Source organism: Phodopus roborovskii, unplaced genomic scaffold (assembly GCF_943737965.1).
Source record: "Phodopus roborovskii unplaced genomic scaffold, PHOROB, whole genome shotgun sequence".
NCBI lineage: Eukaryota > Metazoa > Chordata > Mammalia > Rodentia > Cricetidae > Phodopus > Phodopus roborovskii.
Window position 1 is genome coordinate 10,760,229 of NW_026126602.1, and position 24,348 is coordinate 10,784,576.

General features: G+C 35.4%; 1 protein-coding gene across 1 annotated transcript in view; it reads right to left on the minus strand.

Moving 5' to 3' along the window:
• Plxdc2 (plexin domain containing 2) overlaps positions 1–24,348 on the minus strand; it is a 405,252-nt gene that overhangs the window by 202,299 nt on the left and 178,605 nt on the right. The window contains exon 3 of the mRNA XM_051205738.1: positions 12,865–13,011. Within this exon, the coding sequence (XP_051061695.1) occupies positions 12,865–13,011 (147 nt within the window). The remainder of the gene's footprint in view (positions 1–12,864; positions 13,012–24,348) is intronic.

A 24,348-nucleotide genomic window follows, 5' to 3' on the forward strand; every position in this document is an offset into this window, starting at 1 on the left:
CATAAAAATTTAACCTTAAAGTTAATACTATCCTTGAAAAAGTGATTCATAGGACCAGAGGACTAAATGTTGCCTCAATCTCTGTAAGCACTGAATCAATAATGGTTAACAATGAATTATGTTCATAATGTGTCTAGTACATCAATAGTTCCTTAAAATTTGTTTCCTAAATAAAATTGCCCTCATTTACTTCTTGATAAATCACAGAAAATTATTAAATTATGTATTCCCTCAATATTTGAACATGTTATCAAGTGCTTTCATAAGAAAGCATTAAGCCAATTAAGGGAAATTGTTTTTTAGTAGAGTTGCTGTCAGAACTACAGGTACTATTTCTAAGCAATATCACAATGTTCTTATTTGGCTGCTTTGAAATAACTAAGCACTGTATGTACAGGGGTTAGGAGAGTGGGATTAACACTTAATGTGCCAAACATGCTAAGTATTTTATCTGTACTTAACAAGGATGGATGTGAAACATTAAGTAAAAGTGAAATGATAAGCAAAAAAAGCTTATTTCCTAAAAGAATAACAATAATTTTGTAGTGAATAAAGACAAGCAATCAGGAAGGAGGCTTCTTCAGTCAGTTTTGATGTTAACATCCAAGGAAAAATACTGTGTTCATGCATGGCTTGTCTGCTTTGGTGCACCAAATGCTCTAGTCTCTGTAATTATGAATAGCAGAGATTTATCTCTTACAGAACTAGAGCCTGGCCAGTGTCAAGTCATGGTTTGGTGTGTTAAAAGTCTTCTTGATTGTTCATCTCATGGTTAAGGCAAAGGGTGGGCTTATTTTTACAGCATAGTTTTCTCACTAGCTAAGTCTGAGATAACAACATTGATCAATCCTTGAAAGCAGGGTCATCAAGACATGATTGGCTCTTACTGGACACCCTATTCAGCTTTGTTGCATTATGGGATTAAGATTCAAACTTACCAATTTTCTTCATGTCAATGTACCTCCCAATATAATGCACATAGAAGAACAAAGTTCTAATCTCATTTTGTTCTTTCTAGAGGAAAACATCTTAAGTTAAGCATGAGGAAATTTACACTAAAAAAAAAAATGCCCATACTGAGAGATAAGGTACTTCTATTTCTTATCATTTAAGATAGATCCAAAGATTGAGTCTCTAAACTTCCATTCACTTTATTTTTATAATTTATTTGTAGTATCTTCTTTTCTAATGAAAAGTTTTAGAAATTCATTTACATGCCAAAGTAATAACTTAATAACTTAAGCATGTCTCTATGTTGTATTAGAATGTTCCAGCCATTTACAGCCACAGATAAAACAATGGTCTCTTACTTAACATATCTATATTATATACCTAACACTTAACCTCTGTAATCTTGACTGCATGGCCTAAGAACAGATTTATTAGAATGCATCCCTTTACTTAGTGATTCTGGATTGTACAGCTGTGTTAGTAGGAAACGATTATATGGAAGGGTCGTACAACAAGAAAATATTAAAGAAACTTTAGAGTATAGGGAGACATGTATGGTAGATACCAGTAATGGAAATGTATTTTGATTTAATGTAGATCTTTCTTCCAGGCAACAAATGATCCTTGAACAATCACAAATGAAATACTGTGGCATGCAGAAAAATTAATGACTCATCCAGCATAGGATTTGGAAAATTGTGATATTTTAACCAATTATCACATTATGGGATGGGTCAACAGGATATGGATTGTGAATTCAGTGACTGAGATCACTGGAAACCTATTAAAAGGTCAAAATGTTCATGTAAAAACTAGTCAATATGGAGAAACAGACCTGGGAACTGGCTAGACTTTTGACAAGCACACTCCAGCAAAGCAATTGATTTTCAGAGTTAAACATTCTAACATCTGTAGCATTTTTTTTTTCATAGTGAACTAACATTTAATTAACCTTGCATATGGAGCAACACTCATCATAAACTTGAAAAAACTCTTGAAAATGCAATGTAAACTTGAAAAAATACACTGGCTCCTTAGAATTGGCGATTAAAGAAATTATGACCACATCTTGTTTACTCTACCTCAACAAATACTCATTGGTGTGCCCACAATGTACTAAGTTGGAGAGGAGTTTCCAGGTAAGTGTCTAAAACTATTGTTTTTCACTCAGGTGTATATATGTTTGACTCCACTGAATATACTCTGCACTTCAATTTAATATCGTCTCCATTTCAAAAACAAACAAAATGACCAACCAAACAACAACACAACAACAAACATAAATCCAATTTCTCATAAGCCTTAAGAAGTCCCTGAAATCAATAAACTAAACAAGGCCCCTTTCCAAGGTTATACAAACACTAAACAACTGTTCGTGGTGGGGAAACTAGGTAGAAAAAATCCACTCTAGATGCCTGAGAGTTACCCAGAGAACTGCAGGCTTCCTATTTTCATGAATTGTCACTCATGCTGGATACCCTTTTGGTGATATAGCTGCCATTGACTTGCCCATGCTCCTATAAATAACTGCACAACCATACTCTCTGAAGTAATGTAATACATTACTTAGATAACTCATTACGTTAGCCCATTGGATCATTAAGATGGACTTTCATCTAATCCTTAACTCAGATCAGGCTTCAGTGATGGGAGCTAAAGCCCTGCAGTTCCCACAAATGTCCAGTCTTGTTGGTATTGTCTTGTCTCTTGAATTTCATTTTGGATAGGGAGGCTCTATGCTGCACTTTAGTATTTAAAACTCTTAAACCATTGCTGAGAGGAAATTTTGGCAAATGTAAAAAAGGGTAAGATGACAAGCAGAATGATTTCTGGATAATATTGCCTCAGTATGTTTAGGTGGCCCAAGTTACATTCCTTGTCACTTTCCACTGGAAGTATTGAAGTGCTGACTTGGAGACCCTGTTTCTGCCTGAGTACACCAGGAAAGAGGTTTGACCCAGTCCTGCATCAGTGATGCTCAAACAGAACATTTCTGTGGGTGTCATTTAGAGCTCCACAATGCCCTTCATATCCTCAGTAGATTCCATTATTCCCTTAAGAAAATAAAGTTACCAATTTCCAACCCTTGGAAGCTAACTGTTTTAAAGTTAAATATTTGCATACTCCTTTGCAGTAAGGAAGAGGCAAATGTCCCAAAGCTGTGGTGAGTCCACCTGGTTAAACCCTGCCCATTGGGGTAGGTGGGGGAGTGGGGGCAGCTTCTGCTGCCTGGGCGAAACCAAGGTAAATCCCACTTCTGACACCAGATAACGCGTTAAATAAGGATCAGGATAAACAAATAGGCCGAATAGATGTTTATTCAGGGAGAAATAACTTACAACCTAGACAGATGAACACCAGGAAATTCAACCAGATCCTCTCCTGTCCGAGTCACGCCAGAAAGAGAGCACCTTTCCAGGCCCCCTCCGACCTCCTTCCACTGGTCACTATGCCCTTGGCTCCACCCCCAATGGGCGTGGTCAGTGCCACAGAACTATCTCACTACAGTCTACAGTGTAAAGTGTTTTCCCAACCTGAGCTGATGAGAAGGCTCAGTGAATAAAGGTGTGTGATATCTAGCCTGACGACCTGAGTTAGATCTCTAAGACTAACATGGGAGAAGGAAAAGATCAACTTAGGCAACACATCTTCTCATCTCTGTATGCATAGCCTGGCAGGTACAGTTACACACACACACACACACACACACACACACACACACACACACACACACACACACACACACCACTCACACACACTTCAAGAAATGCAATAAAAAAAATGAGCCCCTCCCACACACAATTCCCAGCCCATACCTGAAGTTCAGCCCATGGTGAAACAGAACTTATATGTGTTTCTCTGATGTTTACTCCTAATGAACATATTCCATTCATATTTTGCTAAACTTTTGCTTCAATTTTTCCCTACAAGACACATATAAAATTTTATCATCTAATAACCCCAGAAAGAGTAAATGTTTTATGGTATGCTATCTAAAATTAAACATTGAATATCTACAAAGGCTCAGGAAGACATATCAGGAAAAATGATCAAAAGTATAAAGAAGAAGTAAATCTATGATGAAAAGTAGAAAAATGATGAGATTTATTGATCACACCTGAGACATGGTTGAGGGAATCCCCTTTAGCAGTAGTCATGAATATGAAAGATCAGGAGGACTGAATAAAAATGTGTAATGTTTATCTCATTTGGAACTTTCAAAAGTTGACTACATATCTATCTAAAATTTCTTTATACACAGCATAGTTAACACAGGATATGTTAGACTGTCTCTGATGACTCTGTTTAGTTTTATAAACAGTAACCTACTCACCACCCACTCCGTTGAAAAACATCAATGTAGAAAGCACATTTAACTAAAATGAAATATAAACTCAATATCTAATTTTAAAAAAGTATTCTAATTTTATGTGTATGCCTGAATATACATGTGTAAACCACTTGTCCATAGATGCCCAGAGAAGTTGGAAGAGGGCCTCTGATACCCTATAAACAGAGCTATACCTGGTTGTAAGCTATGGTATGTGATGCAGAGAACAAAATTTAGGATCTGTGAAAGAATAGCAAGTACTCTTAAGTGCAGTGCTATCTCTTCAGGTCATAAAGCCAAATTCTTATTTTGAAAAGCAAAGATTTCCTTTTAAAAAATACATAAAATTGGCCATGGTGGATTTCTTACAGGCTTTCTATCTAAAGCTCCTTCTAGTCTCGCTTGAGTCCCCACTCAGAGAAGGCAAGAAGAGTAAGTGAATTACTAGTAACATATATCTCCATACTTATCTGCAAAAGTTTATTAAATTCGGGGATTATGGTGGGCCACCACTATTCTAGTTATATTAGTTTTGTAAAATGGAATGATTTCAGGTCATTCTTTTCTATTAAATATCATCAAGCTGTCAGATAAATCATGGAGGAAAATTTAAAAATTTGAAACAACCATCAGATGAGAAACCATCTAGATTCATTATAAACCTTACCCACATTAAAAATAGAGTAAAAAGAGCGGGGCTCCAAGCAATCCATTCTGCTGATGTTTCTCACTCAAAATGTCAATGTTCCCATTAAAGAAAGGAGAAAAGAAAAATTAAGGCACAGTCTGTTTAGTTGTGACAAAAGTACTTTTACAATTGCCCAGTAAAAGGAAGCATGGTGAGATAATCGAGTACTGATGTTATAGTTTCGTTATCAAGTACAGCTATCAATTCATCGATCCCGCATTTTGATTTGATACATCTTCCCATTCATCTACTATCAAATCTGTCAGGCTTTTGGCCTGTCTGTCTTTCTATCTGGTCACCTGGAACAGAGATTTAGACCCATCTAAACTGCCTTTTGAACTAAGATGAAACCTGGGACTTCGGTGTCTTTGCACCACTCAATTTTAATCCAAAATACCCTGAATGATACCTTGAACTCAATTTCATGCAAAAAAAAAAAAAAAAAAAAAAAAAAAAAAAAAAGAAAGAAAGAAAGAAAAGAAAAGAAGAAGAATGATTTTAATATATGTTCCCTCTTTGAGTCTGAAGATCCCACCTCCTCCTCCCCAATCCTGTAAACAGGATCCAGTCTTTAGTCACACTTCTGAATATTTTTCTAGGCCCATTTATGAATTTTCATAACTTTAACAAAAACAAGAAGGTTTGAGGTGTCAGTTCACCCTGAGCCTGCCTTCAATATTTTACAAGGTTTCTCATCTCCTATCATATCCCCCTGATGTCTGCTCACCTTGCATCACCTCCTATGGTAATCCCCGTGACTTCTGCTACCCCTTTCCTACTTCCTATCACATCCCCTTGACTTTTGGCCAGCCTAAGCAACCTCCTATAAAATGCCTGTGATTTCTGGTCACACTGACCCACCTCCAGGAAGACTGGCATTAAGTCAATTTAACTATAAACCTCAGTATCATTTTAGTAAGAAATAGGATTTAAATTTAAGTTCTTGAGGAAGAGGTGTTGTCGCTCTATTGTACTCTGTATCTTTGCCATAAAGTCCTGTGTTCTAACTGTACCCAAAACTGAGGCTACTCCTTACACATGCTTTCTTGCCATATTCCAATAGTCAATAATTTGTTTTAATAATTTCAACTATTGTGATCCTGTTATTCTTAAAAAGATTTATTTTACTTCCAATTATGAATGCATGCATGAATGCATGCATGTATGTATGTATGTATGTATGTATGTATGTGAGTGTGTATGAGGGAGATGCTCATGTTTGCATACATGTGTCTGAAGAGGCCAAATGAAGGCATCAGATTCCCTGATACAGGGGTTATAAGTTGCTGTGAGCCTCTTGATGTGGGTGTTAGGAAATGACCTCTGCAAGACCCACACATGTTCTAAATCACTGTCCAGCCCCCATTTTAGTTTAGGTTTTGATTTTAACACTGATTTCTTAATTTTTGACCTACTATCTTATATTGCCCTTGGCATCATTATGTAACCATTGATAACCTTCAATTTTTGATCCTCTTGATTCAACTTTTCAATATTGGGATTGCAGTTATCTTCACCACACCATTTGTACAATTCTAGGGTGAAAGCATAGTGCTTTCTGTATGCTGGGTAAGCAAGCAAGCTTCATTGCCAGGCAGATGGTTCTTGATATATATATATATATATATATATATATATATATATATATATATATATCATCTTTCTGAAAACAAAATTCTACAAATTAACTAATCTTTTAAGGTCCCCAGTATCCTTTCATGATGATTTCTTTTTTAATCCCACAATAACACAGGATAGGTGGGCAGATATTTTTATCTCTTTCCTTCAAGTTATAAAATTGAGGTATGAAGAGGTCAGTCTCAGAAAATGAACACGGAAGACAATGTCTCCAATTTCTAACCCTGGGTGCCTTGCATTAAGATGGGGATGATTCTCTGAGTTTCCATTGAGAATGTCATTGGTGGGTTCAGAACAGACAAGTTCTAACATATTTGGCAGCTGAATCAAAATGTGCATCCAGCATCGTGTTAAGGAATGTAGATTCAGGAATATAGAAGAGATCTGCAGAGCTACAGAGTATGAAAGGTTGACAGAGAGAAGAAGAAACAAGTCCAGGCTGACTTCTAGGCTTACAATAAGAAATGTCTAGAACAGCTACCTTCTAACTGTGTGACTTAAAATAAAGCACAAAAGTACTCAAATACCTGATAGAAATTTGTCTAGAATGTTTGCCTCATTGCTTGCCATATGCTATGGGTTTGTATGAAATTTTCACTTTCCAACATTTAGGAAGGCAGTCTCCTTACTTTAATCTGTCAGCTGCAAAATTAGTCTTTAGCATTTGCCTTACACAGATCTTTAGTGATGATGACTGAAGAAATGTAGCAAAAACAGATGTACAAGGAAGACATTGAAGGCACACAAAATTAAATTCTAGCATGCATATGTGTTTCATAGATACTGTATATAATGACTTAAAACAAAGAGCAGGAAAGAAGGAAATAAAGTGTTTTGTCTTGAGAAACACAAATTAAATGGTTTCTAAGTTTTACTATGTTCTGAAATATTGCAAGAGTACAGGAAAATATCTAATTTATTTCTGCCTCCTTCTTCTCTCTCTAGAACAGACACCCAAGAATCTAAACTATTGTGAAAATTATAGATGCTGGCATTGGTAGGGCACCTTTTCATTAAACTGTGATTCCAAGTCATTGTCTTGTCCCTTCCTCTCCTTCACTCTAGAGGTCTGGGGGATCAGGAAGCAGGTGGGCATTGCACCTTCAGGAAAGCTCAGGCTTTTGGCTTTCCCATTTTATATCCTGATTACTCACGACAGTACTAGTTAGCTGCCCCTGGGTCTTTCCCTAGCCAAAAAAAAAAAAGTTCAATTACATAAATTGGTGATAAGATTGGGGAAATCCACATGAATTCCCTTAGGGTTTAAATTTAAATTCCACTTATACCCAAATTGCCAGTAAGCATTCCATCAAGTATTGTCTAAGAGACATGAGGAAATCTTCCCTTAGGTGCATTCCTGCCTTCCATTTCCTGTTTTCTCTTGAAGATTAGCAAAGCTCTGTGGAAAATCTAGAGGAAAAATAGTTGTGTGTGTGTGTGTGTGTGTGTGTGTGTGTGTGTGTGCGTGTGTGTGTGTGTGTGCCTTGTGTGTCTGTGTATGTGGCTCTGTGTGTGCATGTGTACCTATGTGTGAACTCTTGTGTATGCATTTGTGTACCTGTATGTATGTATGTGTTCATGTGTGCCTGTGTGTGTTCATGTGTGCCTTGTGTACCTGTGTGTGTGCCAGTAGGTGTTCATGTGAGCCTGTGTGTGCACTTCTTTGTGTGTGCCCAAGCTTGTGTGCACATATGTATGTTCCTGTGTGTCTTAGTGTGTGTATTTGTAGCTCTGTGTGTGTTCATGTATGATTTTCTGTGTATATTTGTGCCTATTCAGGTGTGTGTGTGTGGCATGTGTTTGAGTTTCTGCGTCTTTATGTAAGTGTGCTTATTTATGTGCTCATGTACCTGTATGGGCATATATGCCAGTGTATGTTTGTGTTTATATATAAGAGTATGCATGTGTATGTATGTGTGTACATATGTGTTTGTGCTGAGAGGTGAAAGCAGTGGGGCCTTACTAATGTACTAATGCACTCTGCTTAACGTAATTTTGACATTAAAGTTCTGACATTGTCACAATTTGTTTTTCTGTTTTAATTTTCTGTTCCTGGTTGCAAATGAATTTATGTGCAAGCCAAGATCATAATTGAAGACTATATAAAGGAAGGCACCTAGCAATGGAAAACATGTAAAAATGAATGTATAGAACAACAGATAAGTTTTAGTGAGAAGCCCAGGTCTGCCCAAATTGCTAAAAGTACTAACACAACTGCACAGGAACAACAAGGAGAACGTAATTGTCTACAGAAATGAGATTTCCACAAGTCACAAGACAAACAAACCTAATGTGAAGAAAATCTTAAGTAGAGGCAAGACACAGAATCTGCCTCACAATTGGGAGTGCACAGAATAAAGTTGGCTACCATCTCCACAAGCAAGAAGTCAGCTACTTGAACAATGATTTATTTCACAGTAGAAACTACCCACAACAACTAACAGTGGACTGGTCACTTCATGGAATCTGTATGTAAAAATTATGCTAACACTCAAATTTCTGAAGCTGTATTTTACCCCATTTGGCACTATAATGGAATCAGAAGACTAACAAAAGTAACAAATCCCAGTTAGGCTTTGTTTTAATCTTATCTTTTTCATTTCCCTTTCTTAGGAGGATCTATTCTAAATCTTACAATAAATCAGTTCAAGGTTGGCCATCTTGCCTAGGATTTCCTGGATATGAAAAAAAATAAAATAATAATTTTTTAAAAAAGGGATTACAGAACTTAACAAGAAGAGATAGTTATTTTTTTCTAAGCCAAAAAATCATGTTCAGTCTGGTGAACATTCAGTGGCTTATCATTATAATTATCTTTCATTTAATTGTCTCCTGTGATGTGCAATAGGAGAAGTTTCACATATACACAGCAAAGGTCATTACCAATACTTTTCATAATGAACATATATGAAGTCACTGCCTCTCTAAGAAACTACTACCAGGAACACTCCTGATTCTGTTTTTGGAGAGATAATGACAGTAACAATCTAAAACTTAAACTAATTGTGCCTAGTTTTCAAGTCATATTGAATCAAGGGTGTCCGGGCTTAGTGGGCAACAAGGTACCCATTGTTATCCATGTTGGTAAAACCAAGGGAAATTTAAAGTGCCAAATGAGCTTTTACCATGAAATGATCACCAAAAAACCTCTTGGAATCAGGCATTATTAATTTTTACAGTTATTTATAATTTACTTGTATGTATGTATATTTGTGGACAAATTTGTGTCATGCTTAATGTGTGGAGGTGAAAGGACAACTTTCAAGATTTGGTTTTATTCTACTAAGTGGGTCCCAGAAGAGGATGGAGCTCAGGACCCAGGCTCAGGAACAAAGCCCTTCACATGCTGAAGTCTTGTATGTTTAATTTTTACACATTTTAGCAAATGTCGCTAGTTTGACTATCTATTTTAGCATCTCAAGTTTACTGTAAGTAGACTTACTGGTTGCGCAGGACTCAGCTTTCTTATCTTCAGCAACTGGGTATTAATTATATTTCAGTTTTATAATTATTTTGTTTAGTGTGTGTGAGAGTTGTGTAAAGGGGTGGTATATGTTTGTGGTGGTCTTTCCAATAATATCTGAATCATAAAGTTAATTTAAGCATATGTTCTGGTATAATGACTCAGAAATTGGTGGTAGCTTCATGTAGGAGTATATTATGTGAATAACTCTTATACTCCAAAGCTTCTAGACTTGTGTTCAAACAGTGCTTCAGAATAAATTACTTGCTCCAAGGGTGGCCAATGGTCGATAATGATCCCAGGCATATATACCAATTTGGTGCCTTCTGTATTATTTCTCCCCCTTATATACACTTTCTTTCCTCAAGCCTGTCACTTGGTCAGTGCATGTTGTCCTAATCACAACTGTATTTTGTTACATTTTCCTGACATGAGAAACAATAAACACAAGTATGGGATTTTATTCACAATCAAACAAGTGTTAAAGTGTTGCATAAACTGAAAATGATACTGTTGGCCAATAGGAAAGCAAGATAGGCAAGAGTAGGAGACAAGGAGGAGAGAGGAAGTAGTAAGGAGGAGTCAGCATGTAGAGACTTGAGAGAACAGAAGTCCAGGCCCTCTCTCCAGTAAGATGAGGCCATGTGGAAATATTTAGAAATGGGTTAATATTTAAGACAGATCTAGCTGATGAGAAACTAGTAACAGGCCAACAGAATTATATCTAATACGATGCCTCAGTATATTATTTGGGGCCGGTGCAGCAGTGGGCCAAGACCTGCAGGGAAAAACCTACTCATAATATAATGGCACCTTCATCGTGGCTACTAAGAACTTCCACTTAAAACTTAAGTGGAAGAAAAGCTTAAGAAAGGGTTTTAGAAACAAAAGAACAGAGACAAGCAAGGGTTCTTGATAGCAGCATTTTCTCAGTTGGACTCTATTTTGCTAAAGACAAGCAGAAACTTGTGCTGCTCCTTTAAGGGAGATTTCCTGACTCAGCATAAGCGGCAAAAAAAAAAAAAAAAAAAAAAAACAAGGCTTTTAAAGAGCTCTGATAACAACTAGAGCTGGCAATGGCAGTGACCACATCTCCAAGACGGCAACATGCTGCTGGATGGCAGTATAGACCAAGGCAGTGAGCACAGCTGTCAGTTCTGGTGATAAAATACCAGCCACCATCTTAGATAGACTGTGGCTAATACAGCTGTGGCTTTCATTTTAGCAATTTTGTTTACCAGATAAAAGACTCGTGGCCAGAAAAAGATAAAGATTTACAGTAAAGACAAATTCAGATTAAGAAAGACCTCTAAAGGTTTACTGTGTGTTTTAAAATATATGTAGGGTTGGGAGAGAAAAAGAAGCAGGATATAATGGTTTAAAAAAGAATAATAAAAAGAGAGTAGTTGGGTGTGGTGGCACATGCCTTTAATTCCAGCACTCTGGAGGCAGAGGAAAACAGATCTCTGTGATTTTAAAGTAAACCTGATATACAGAGTTAATTCCAGGACAGAAAAAATTACACAGAGAAACCCTGTCTCAAGTAATGAAAATATAGAAGTAGAAGAAATAGAGTAATAAAAAAGCCACGTAAAGATGGAGATGACAAAAAGAGTCTGCACACTATATGCTGTTCTGTTGTCTTTTACTGCTGAGGAAATAGCAACAACTTAAAATAAATGCTGCTGGATTAATCCAATTTATATATTTTAAAAATACTTTGACTCCAGAATTTACATCTAAGGACAGGTCACTGGAGAAAAGAATTTCTATTTTTTTTTTTTTTCACAGAAAATGAAAAGCTGTGGATTCCTTCCAGACTGAGACAAGGCAGCCTTTCAGATTACTATAGCCAGGATTTCTTCATCTTCTTAGGATCCCCATGACAGCGCCCCCTACCAGCAGGAAGCAGTTTGGAAAGAACAATGCAGAAATTCCCAAATATTATTTATAAATGTTTGTTTTCATTTAAATAGGGTTGGTTATAAATGGTGAATGACCACAACCAATCTTTTTAAAGGTAAAAAGGGGATTATGGTATAGATATAAATACTTTGTTTTGGAATGGATTTTCATTTATTGATACAAATTTAAGGTCAATTTTGTGATATGTATATTTCTCCTCTTGTTTAGATATTGTATTTATATAGCTCACTTAGAAATGTATAATTTAGTACAGATTATAGATAGTTACCTATAATAGTCAAAACTTGGAGTTAGGTTAGTTATGTTTTCTAGATATACAGAGATGTATTTGAGATAATAGACATTCTTCAAACCTTTCAAAGACCTATAGAATATGGCATTTAAAATAGTTTAGGGTTTTTCTTAACAGTGAAGCATAACTGCTCCTGACAATACCACCTTCATCAGAAAGGAAGATGGACATCGAAGAAACTTGTTATGGAGTTTGCTTTCAATATGGCAAGACTAGCCATTTGGGCAAGATACTGTTCTTGTCTGGACTGTTTGACTTTATGCTGTATAAACTGGACATGCAGGACCCACAGAAAAATGACTGTTGATACAAGATGGACATTGCTACAGTGTTCCAGATTTATGGAAGAGTCTGCCAGACAGTCTGCAGGACAGAGAGAAAAGGGACTGACAAACTGCCAATACAGGTGGACAGATTAAAGTTTCCTGTGTGTTATTTGGGGCTGGCTTGGTTTGGGGACAAGACCGTCAGGGAAAACGCTACTCATAACACTGAGTCCTTGGAAACCGACCACATATTAATTGGGCACGTTTCTTGCTGTGAAGAAAAGAAACATTAGATTTCAAAGTACTTACAGCTGCTTGCCGATGAGTGTTGGACAGTATCCCATGAATCTTCACTTTGTCTTTCTCCATTTGGTCGATGTTCACCCAAAGATCTCGGCTGGCAGAATCCATTGGGCCATATATCCGAGATATGTAGTAATTGTGATCTGTGTCCTCCTGCATTGTTGGAAAACGATGAACATTAAGAACTGTAATATTTCCACTAATTTTATTTGAGTTCTTCTGTAATTAAAGATATCAGTGAGCTTCAGTCTAGCAAATGGTTTAAGTAGACTCTTAGAGAAGTGAATTGAAATGAAAAATGTAAAACAAGTCATCCATTTTAGAAGAAACAGTTCAATACAAAATAAAATTATAAACAAATTTATATTCTGTGCACCATGCATTTCTTTTTTATCACAGTAATAGTAGACACCTAAATGCTAACAAGACAAAAATGTCAGAATTAAAGATATTTACTGAAGATCATAGCTCTAATTACACTGAGTGATAATAAAATTAATTATTCTAAAAATATATTTGGGCCTGAATTTAGTTAATGGTCCTAGAAATTCAGACAATTGCTTAATTTGGGTTCTTAAAATCTACTTTTATTTGAATTCTCATTATTTGTCTCATATAGTGCTTTGCAGAGATATTTTATTTCTCATGTTTCCAGCTCAATGTGGAAAGTGAATGTTTTAAAATAAGGTGACATTTGGATAATACAGATCATATACATGTGTTAGCTATAAAATACAATGATGCCTATGAAGGCCTTTGAATGACTCCTCTGGTAAGCATTTGCTAGGCAAACATGACAATCTCTGTTTGTATCTCAATTACCTAATAACACACATCATTTAAAAAAGATATTTAATTTCACATTTAATTATATGCATTTATATGAACATTTTTCCCTGTGTTTTGTTCTGGTGTGTTGGTTTGCATACATCAGTGCTGGTGTCTTTGGAGGCCAGAAGAGGACACTTGTAGCAAGAGCTACTGGCAGTTGTGAGGTATCTTAATGGAGTGTTGGAAACCCAACTTGGGTCCCCTGGAGGAACCACTGAGCCTTTTTACCTAGTCATAAAGAGGTGCCTTTTTATTCAGCATTATGGAGGGGATGGGAACAAGCAAATCACTGGAGCTCACTAGTCAGCCAGCTTTCTTTTCTGTGAACCCACATTCCAGGAGTGACTCTGACTCAAAAAAAAAAAGCTGTTGAACTATAGAGAAAGGCATCCAACATCGACTTCTGCATTCTGCATGTATCTATACATATATGCACATCCAGTGCCCTGAAATATATATATACTCCATGGATATGCATGATTGCATGCAATCATGTACAAACAAATGAAATAGAGCTCATGAATTTGAGGTGTCACTAAATAGAACATATCTTAAGACATTCAATTAAATATAAGAAAAAGTTATATAGGACAAATTGCCTATGATTTGGGCAATAAAGTCTCAGGATTGAATTCTGTCTAATACACTTATTATCAAAGTGTTACTGGAATAAAACTGAAGTATGAGGGCACTCAATCAAAACCAGAATCCCTAGTATGTCTTCACAGATCATCAGATTAATATGTACGGAAACTGATTATTGAAATTAAAGGAATTCTCAGGTCTTACCAGTAATCAAATGGATTTTGTATCATTCCTAAAAGAAACAATACAATTCATCATGCAAATGATGAGGGAAATGGATGTTAAGCACAGATTTAATAAAATTTATAAGTAAAGTTCTAGTTAGATTTTGGGTGCAGAAAACTTCTGCCAAGAAAGAAGAAAGAGGAAACTCAAAGGACATGGAAAACAGATACCCTGAAGCTGGGAGGATGGGTATCCTTGTGATTTTCTGGGCCTTTCTTTCACAGCCTCATAACAAAACACATAAGGACCAAAAGCACTGTGCTCAGTCTCCCTCTCTGTCGCTCTCTCACTTCTTCACTAGAGAGAGAGTGAGTCATGCTGTTCTTCCAGCCATGGAATTCAGCAGGCATGTGTGAATATCAGAGCAAGATGGACCATTGGTAAGGCATTTAAGAGTTCAGAGGATGTAAGTTCCCTTATTCCTCTTGCTTGGATGTCTATATGTAAGATTTAATACAGCTGCCACATTAGCATCATAGGGACACTGCTGAAAATAAAGGAAGCACATAGAAATAAGGACAAAGTGGCAAACACTAAAGGAAATAATCATCTTTTCCTTTAGTAATAATCTGCATGTACTTGTTCATCTTCTTTTATCACATGTCACCTCAATAGATGAATCCTGATTTTTTTTTTAAATGGCTCTTATCTGTAGTAAAAATTGGACAAGACTGAATAAGTTGTTTTTGCAAGTCTTTTAGGTCTTGGTAACAAACACATTCATAATCAGTGCATTCTATAGTCACAGAACAAAAATGGAGCCTTGTGTAACTTGCCAAAAGGCATCAAGTCAGAATAGCAAATAATGATAACTTTCTTTAGTTTTAATGAATATTAGAAAAGATGGCTTTGGAGAAAATGTTCGATGTTGGTTTGTTACAAGTTTATTATAAACTGTAATAAACTCAGTAACACTAAGGTCCACAACACAATCTTTAGGCATACTGAGTAACTGGTTCTATGACTTCAATTCACATAGAATTAATAAGGCACAAAGTTTCACCAATTAAGAGTAGAGTTCAACATCAAGATAGAAGTGAACAATGAAAAAAACTGGTTTTCTTCTTAATCTCTTTAATATTTAAGCAAATAATTTGTATTTATCATGATGTATAACAATGTAACAAGATAATGACTTATCTACAAAATTATGCAAAACATGGGCTGCAATATATATCACTGATGGCATTATGTGATATGATGCCTTTAATTTTGAGCTAAGTCGGAATTTCTCAAAACAATACCAGGTCTTAAAAATACCAAAATTAAGCTAAGGACTTGGTACTCACTTCTATAGCTCAAGCTTGCCAAGTTGTCATGGCAACTTTTACTCAAAGATGAAAGCAATTTATTGTTTACCTAAGAAAGTAGACACACAAATTGTTAAATCCCAGAGAGGTGTTTGCTCAGATACTCAGGAAAGCCATAAAATAGATGTCTCAAAATGTGAAATTTTAGCACCAATAAATTATTCAAACTACTTTTTGTCATTTTTAGGCATAATGATACTTAAAGACATTGAAAGGCACTCTGAGCACAAAGATTTTTATTTTCTCCTCTAAAGCAAAACTTATTTCTAATACCAGAGACAATAAAGCAAAGCACCACTGTGATGTGCCTACTTGTCAATTCATTTAGGAAACCAACTGTTACTGAGAGTAGATGGCTCAGTGAGTCTAAATGCTATAAACTCAGGTTGTCAAAAACTGCCTGCAAATCTTAAGCTGTAGGACAACATAGGGCATCCTCCAAATCATTCAGAGGATGAGTCACCATAGCTACAGGCATCCTGCAAGAACCAGTCCACACAGCCCAACCTCGGTGTTCTCTGCTGCCATTGCTGTTGAAAGATTTCATTACACACATATTTACAGATGACACATGTTTTTAGAGTCAGCGATGATATCTGAATTTCAAGTGCACTATAAGAAATTGAGAACTAATTGTATAGTCATGCATGTGCTAGTAATTTAATTATAAGCATAGTTATTTAGCACTAAAGTTAAGGCTAACACATAAATATTAGCCTATAACAAATAAGATTTTAATGGTCTTTAAACATATGATGGTACATTTTGTTATCTTTTATCTGTTTTATTTATTAGAAAGAATCTTATATTAGATATCAATCCCTCTCCCTCCCATCCTTCCTTCCATGCCCCCCATCAAACCCTTCTACCTACCTCCCTGTTCCACTCCTCATCCACTCCCCAGGGAGAGTGAGACCTCCCAATGGGGGATCATCAAAGTCTGTCACATATTTTGGAGCAGGGTCTAGGCCCTCTACCTATGTATTTTATTTTTACAAAAATTCTTTTGCATGGGCATTATTATTTATTGAAACATAAAGACATTTTAAATACCATGTGTATAAATCATACTTTCAAGAAATAAATAGAAAAAAACTAGTTCTCTATGATTTATGTGCTACTATAGAAATGAGAACTATAAGTAATAGGTGTGATAAATAACAAAACCCAAAGTCAAAGGATTGTGAGAGTACTAAAAGAAAAAATACAGTAAGAAATGTAAATGCATTCATATTGTGCTCACACAGACTTGGAAAACAAACAGCATAAAATAGAAAATCTCAGTGAGAAAGCATGTCTAGGACAGATACTATGGGATAAACATGTAGACCCTGTCTCAAAATCAATATATTAAAGACAATACCCAGAATGCTTATAATTTTCCAGAGTGTCTTTATATGGGTAATTAATATTAAATACTGCCATAATAGTGGGATGTTGAGAAGACAAGATTAATGAACTTAAAAGGAGGCATGAATATTTTCCCTCTAACTTTTGGCTGTTCCATACCTCTTCTCTTGCCATTTCCCTCATATTCTCTCCTTCCTAAGGAAAAGTACTCTGAAAATTTGCAACAAAACTGTGTATGATGATAATTTACCTGTGATAATTCCTCCTGTCTTATTTCCCTTGACACATGTTTGCGAGAACCTGCTAAATAGCTCAGGCTTTGAATTCATGACAATTGCTCAAAGAGCAATTGTATAGGTATCCAAAACAGACAAGTCAGGTTATAAAACAGAATAAGAAAACACTCAATAATCTAACACCATTATAACATCCCTTGGAAACAAATGTCTCAGAAAATGAACTTGTGACTCAAATGTTTTCCTCTACCAAGTTACATTTTAAATAAAAGGCAATGTCTTTTGCACACACATAGATACAGAGAAAATATGCCACCAATGTGAAATTCTTCAACATATAATACCTACTATCAAAGCAACTAGGTGGTAATGAAACTGCCCACCATAGCAATTTCAGTGAGCAATTAGCTGTGTGCTCCCCTGACTCTATGTAGGAGTGCAGAAACTATGGCAAAAGGTCTGATGATGAGCCCTGGCTCCTGTGACAAGAATACTTCAAAAAAGGTCACAGGCAATTATTGCAGTTATAAGCAGATATGTAATTTATTTCCATCATGAATAGGTAATAATATCCAAATTGTTATGCGGTAAAATGGCCCCCACAGGCTCATGTCTTGTATGTTTGTTCTCCAGCTGAGGACACCATTTGGGAAGCTTTGGAACCATTGGAAGGTGAAGCTTAGAAGAAGGAAGTAAGTCTCTATGGGCAGACCTGTGTCCTGCCTTGTCAGCTGCTTCCTGGTCCACTAAGATGTGAACTGCCTCTTCCACATGACCCTATCCCGTGAACTGAGATGCCCTGCCATGCCTTCACAATCACAATGGATTTAAGTCCTACAAAACAGTGACCCTTTAGTTCCTTCTGGTTCTATTAGACATTGTGATCAGAAAATAATTAATACACTGACATGATTAGTCCATGATTCATAGCAGTTAATTAACAGATTAACCTGAAAGCATAGAAATGCTTGGCACAAAAATTTTAATTTTTTAAGGTCACCATTAGAGACAGAAATCTGAAACTGAATATTTAGAGTTACATACATGTCACCAAAAGCCAGAACAAAAATATTAAACTCATTACTTTCCTCAATATAATACTTATGCATATGTAATTTTATAAATTACTTTTCCCTAAATGTGACTGTATATTTTTAGCTCCTTGCTTCTTAATCCTGTGTGATTATAATAAATGTTTATGTATATAGATACATGTATAATTAATATATGTTACATGTCTGTGTAGAATATATTATGCGTACTAACTTATTTTTAATTAATGGCATCTAGAGGGAATAGCCTTCCAATAAATATCAGTCAAAAATTTAATTGTTAACATATTACATAAAATTAGGAATTTTGTTTGTGTTTATACACAAAATAATAGAAAATTCTTGATTTCCAAAGGAAAAAGACCAAGTCTGTGAGAATTACATATATGTGTTTTGATCAATGTATTTAATTTTAAAAGTCAGTTTTTGAAATAATAATGTGAACATATATATATATACATATACACACACACACACACACACACACACACACACACTAAGTTAGGCACTCAACATAGAATTGAACTAAATATTTTCTTAAGCATATTAGCTTCTTTGATTTATAAAAAGTTCAATATCCATTTTCAGTGAATATTAGGAGACTGACATTTGGACTTTCATGATCACTAATGACATGGCCATATCACATTTCTTCTTTTCTGTTTATTTATGTATAAATTACTTCCTGTTTTTAAGGTACAGCACATTGTTAATTAAGACAATTTGAAAACAAGTATGGAGTGAATATTTAAGAATTATTCAAGTGAAATCTTCGATTTTATAATTATTAACAGTTCAACAAGTGTTAGTTTTGAGGACATGGTTATATTTCTTTTAAGTTACCATTCAACATACCTTGCTGCTGTATTTCCAGAACATGCTTTAAGGCTTTCAGAAAGTGTCTGATCTATAGGCTGGAGAGAAAGTCACCTTCTGACATCCTTGGGCAGGAGTGTGGCAGGTAACTAAGAGCTTACAGAATGGAAGCATGAGGGCATCAAACTAGAAGGCTGATAATCTGGACTCTTATTCTCCTGGGCTTGATCATTAAGGACCTCAGAAACATTTGTATAGTCACTTATCCATTCAGTTCATATTAGTGTGACTTTTCTTGTACCCTGAGTTAATCACGCAGCCATATCCTTCAGGTAGGTTCATATATATGATGAAAAATATTAGAACTCTTCAGTAGCAGCAACTACAGGGCATATGACAGAGTAGAGCACATGGAAAGAGATATAAATAAAAACCACACCACACTCCTCTTTTCCCCATCTTCTCATAAGAAAAGAATGTATAGGTTCAGTTATGAGGAAATGTTTAAGTTATAGTAGTTTCTTTATTAACAAAATGATAATTAACAATATTACTTAGCTTTCATTCACAGGGTTGCCAATGATCTAAATGAAACCACTGCATTTAAACAAAATTTAAAAGAAAATGAACAGGATATAAAGTATTCATCAAATAAATCACAAACAATTTCAGAATAACAGGATAAACCACATATAACTTTTGAGTAGCCTTCAATATCCATCAGCAAATACTGCATTAATATCCCCTTCAGTCTTGAAGAACAATGGCATGACATACAATTCCATTATTGCTATTGAGCTAGAAGAAGTGAAATCAATCTGCCTGCCGCTCTGTATATCAGATTTTGCATCAGTTCTCATCACACACATCTTTTACATGTTATTTCTGTTCCCTGTGTAGCCTTCATTACTTCCCCAAGGAGTTTTACTTACTTACAAGTCTTACTTATTTTTCCTAAGTCTGTCTATTTTACAGCTTGGTGTAACAATTCTAGCAGTAGCTCAACTGTGAGTTTTGTGTGCATTTTATTTTATTTTACTTTTAATAATTGCTCATAGCAGTTTAATTAATTATCTCCAAAAATTTAAAGTTAAGGAGGGAGGAATTTTTATAAAGTCTAAAATGCAGGATTCTAGCTGTATATCCATATAAAAGGTTACGTTTTCTGAATCCCAATATGTATGCTAGTTTCACAAAGACATTTTCTAGCATACTCTGCAGAAATGTGTAAATGTTATGGCCAGAGAAACACAAGGCATGACTAAGATTATGTTTCAAGTAATTGCCAAGACCAACAAATATTTGTGGGATACAGTGGTATGTGTACATGTTGGGTCATTTATGAAATGAAATTATGTGTTTTCCAAGTGAAAATGGCATTCTGTATTTTATGTTGTACACAGAACCCTTCAGTCTTTGCTAGAATAAACCCAATAGACTATGCCCAGATATAGAGTAGTAAGACAGAGGAGGCCAGACAAAGTATCTGGCTAGAGTTTTGAATAAATTATTGGTATCTCCATTTTACCTTCTAAACTGAGACAAGCAATTCCAAAGTCAAACAGAGTGTTGTTAGTTAACAATAGATACTGGGTGCTTCACAAACTCATCAGACATAACATGATTGAAAACACATTAAAAATACATATAAGAGATCTATTAACATTCAGAAATTTACCACCCAAACAATATGGCTACATCATTTGTGTTGAGGAACTAATTTGTCTCTAAGTATCATTCCAACTTCTAGATTAACTTTGTGTAAAATATGAACTAGAATGACCTTCACAGTTCCTAAAATTGTTTGAACTAGAGTGACCTTCACTAAGTTCCTAAAATTGTTTCAACATAAGAAAAATAGAAAGTAATGGCTAGATGTGAGGTAGAAGACTTAATCTGATTTAAGTGATTCTTTTGAAAAGTGCATAGTTTGCATTACCAATGAAATTAGCAAGCTATAATTAATACTGTCTCCATATTAGCAGTTGAATGTTCATCCTTCTCAATAAGCTATATACTGGCCTCTCAGCTGGCACAAAGTCATGGAATTCTTGCCCTGGATTTTAGGATCCTAGGGTAAGTTATTCATCCTTTGTGAGAACTCAATAAATTATGGGTCCCTACATATAAATGCACTATCATTTTCCAATGTGCAGTGTCATTGTCATTAGTAAAAAGTGTATTTAATCAGAGCACATTGATTTTTTCTATATCTTTGACTCAATTACAAATAAGCAATAACTAACAAAGAGATCAGAATGCTAAAATTAAAGAAATTATACTTTAAAAGGATGGTGTGATAAGTTTAGCATTTATATTATCTATATACTTCTTTAGCTAGCCTGGAAATCCCTTACAAAATACCATATGATAGGACATTTAACAACAATAAATTATTTTATAGCCTACAATTTTGAAATTTCTAACACAATGTCATTGCTATGTAAATGTATCTACAAAGAAATAATGAAAAAAGTCCATATCTGGTTCCTATAAAATATCTTCTCTCCTGTCCTCCCAGTGTCTTCCCTTTCCTTCCACGCCTCTCCATTCAAATAGCCTCTTTTCCCCTTCATATCTGTTGCCCTCCTCTCCTCACATCACTTCTTAAAGCATTTTGTCCCATCTCAGGACCCCTTCCCAGTTTCCTGGCTTCTACTTACACCTATCCCATTTGGATATGCATATTTAACATTCAGAAGCCACGATCTGCTTAGAAAAGAAAAAACGTGTTGTTCATCTTGCTCAAGTTTCTTCAGTTAATATATTTTTCAAACCCATCCTTTTTCCAGTAAATTCCGTTTTACTTTGCTTTGTGGCTAAAGCCTTCATGCTGATTTCCATAGTGACAACACAGTTTACACCACAAACAGGAATTAAGTCTTCCTGTAACCTCACAAGCATTTGTTGTCATATTTTTTGAAACTAGACATTCTGAATGGGTTCAGAGTATCAAAGTAGTTTTTAGTTTGACTTTTTTTCTGATATCTAAGGATGCTGAACACTTTTGATGTGACATGCTTTGTTCAAGCCTATGGGAGGCCTGCCCCTTTCTGAATGGAGACAAAGAAGGAGTGGTTGGGGAGGTGGGTAGATGGGAGTTGGGGTGGGTGAGAACAGGAGGAGAGGAGGGAAGGGAAACTGTGGTCATTATATAAAATAAGTGAAAAATGTTAATAAAATAAAATGTTAGCCATTAATAATTTTAAGAGCTGGGGATGTGTCCATTCAGTATGGCCCATTCATTGAGAGAAACAGTGGTGTGTGTATGTTTAATTTTTGCAGTTCTTCAAATCTTTTGGTAACTATATTTTGAATGATAGTTAGTAAAGACTGCCTCACATTCTATGAGCGTCTGTTCATCACTTTGCTGATAGTCTCATTTGTAGTGCAGAAACTCCAGAATTTCATATAGTCAAATTTGTCTGTTATTTGAAATAATTCTAGTACCATTAGAGTCTATTCAAAGATTCCTTGCATATATATATATATGTATGTATGTATGTATGTATGTATGTATGTATGTTTGTATGTCCTTAAGTATTCAACCTTAGTGTTCCCTTAGCAGTTTTGGCCTTTTGGGTAATAAGCTAAGGTTTTGTTTTTGTTTTTAATAATTTGAATATTGAATTACTTGGTTATGTTTTGTTTTTGTATAATGATAGATATGCATAATGATAGATAGGTTATCTACCTATAGATATCTCTTTGTAAGTAGATAGCCAGTCTGGCCACCGCCATTTATTGCTTGTTATCTTTTAGTCTAGTATATCATTTTTTATTACCTTTGTTCATTCTTAGAAATACATTGATTGTCTGAGCCGTTTTGTGTTACAATACTAATTATAGAATTGCTTCTTGTAGTTCTGTGCTACTGGTATTATGTTCAGGAAACAGCCTCCTATACCAATTTGTTCAAGGGTACCTCCTACTTTTGTTTTTCCATATAAAGTTGAGCATTGTTCTTTCAAGGTCTATGGAGAACTGTGCTGGGATTTTGATGGGAATCACATTGAATTGGTAGATTACTTTTGGCAAGATTGCCATTTTTACTATGTTGATTCTATCTATCCAAGAGCATGGGAGATCTTTCCATTTTCTGGTATCTTTTTTAATTTCTTTCTTGAAAGACTCAAAGTTCTTACTTTATATGTCTTTCACTTGTTTTGTTAGTGTTACACCAAAATATTTTATGTTGTTTGTAGCTATTTTAAGGGTGGTGTTTCTCGGATTCTTTTTTCAGCCCCCTTATCATCGTATACAATTAATCTTATGTCCTGCCACTTTGCTGAAGGTGTTTATCAGCTGTAAGGGTTCTCTGGCAGAGTTTCTTTTGGTCACTTATGTAAAATCTCATATCATCTGCAAATAGTAAAAGGTTGACTTTCTAAAGTAATTATTACAATTTACAGTTTGGAATTTCCTGTTTGGAATTGCAGATGACAGATATATTAATGCACTTTTAATTGGTCAGATTTCCCCATTATGCACTTAGTGACAGAAAATGCCACTTCCCTTCAGTTTTATCTTTTTTCTGTGTTTCCCAGCATAGCTTAGCCCCCCTATGTTCATGCAGTTGCTAACCAAGAGTAGACAGTAATGAGTGGGATAGTCTAAGGAAGCTTGATGTCACTGTCCAGTTTTAGAGTCAGAAAATTTCTTTACTTTCCATTCCATGTCATTTGGTAATGGTTTTCTGGGTCTCAATTTTCAGTATTGTGAAATGAATATTATTTTCAAAGCACTCAAAGATTCAGTGCTGGATTGAGACTACTTAACATAAACATGAGAAATCAAGCACTGTTATATACTACTGGTGTTAAACTTAGCAGTTTTATATGCTACCATTGTTAAATGGCTCATGGCAACCGAAAACTGTGTAGGCTACATAATTTTTTCACTAACATTAACCTTGTCACACATTCTCAACTGTCAAGTCCAGTAAACAGACAAGCAGGTACTCATCTCTGTCATCTACCACTGTGGGCTCTTGTTGGTTGATACTTTTTGATCTTATATTTGAAAACCAATAATGCAGGTAAAACACATATTTATGACAATTGGTCAGTAAGAACAGTCAGTGCT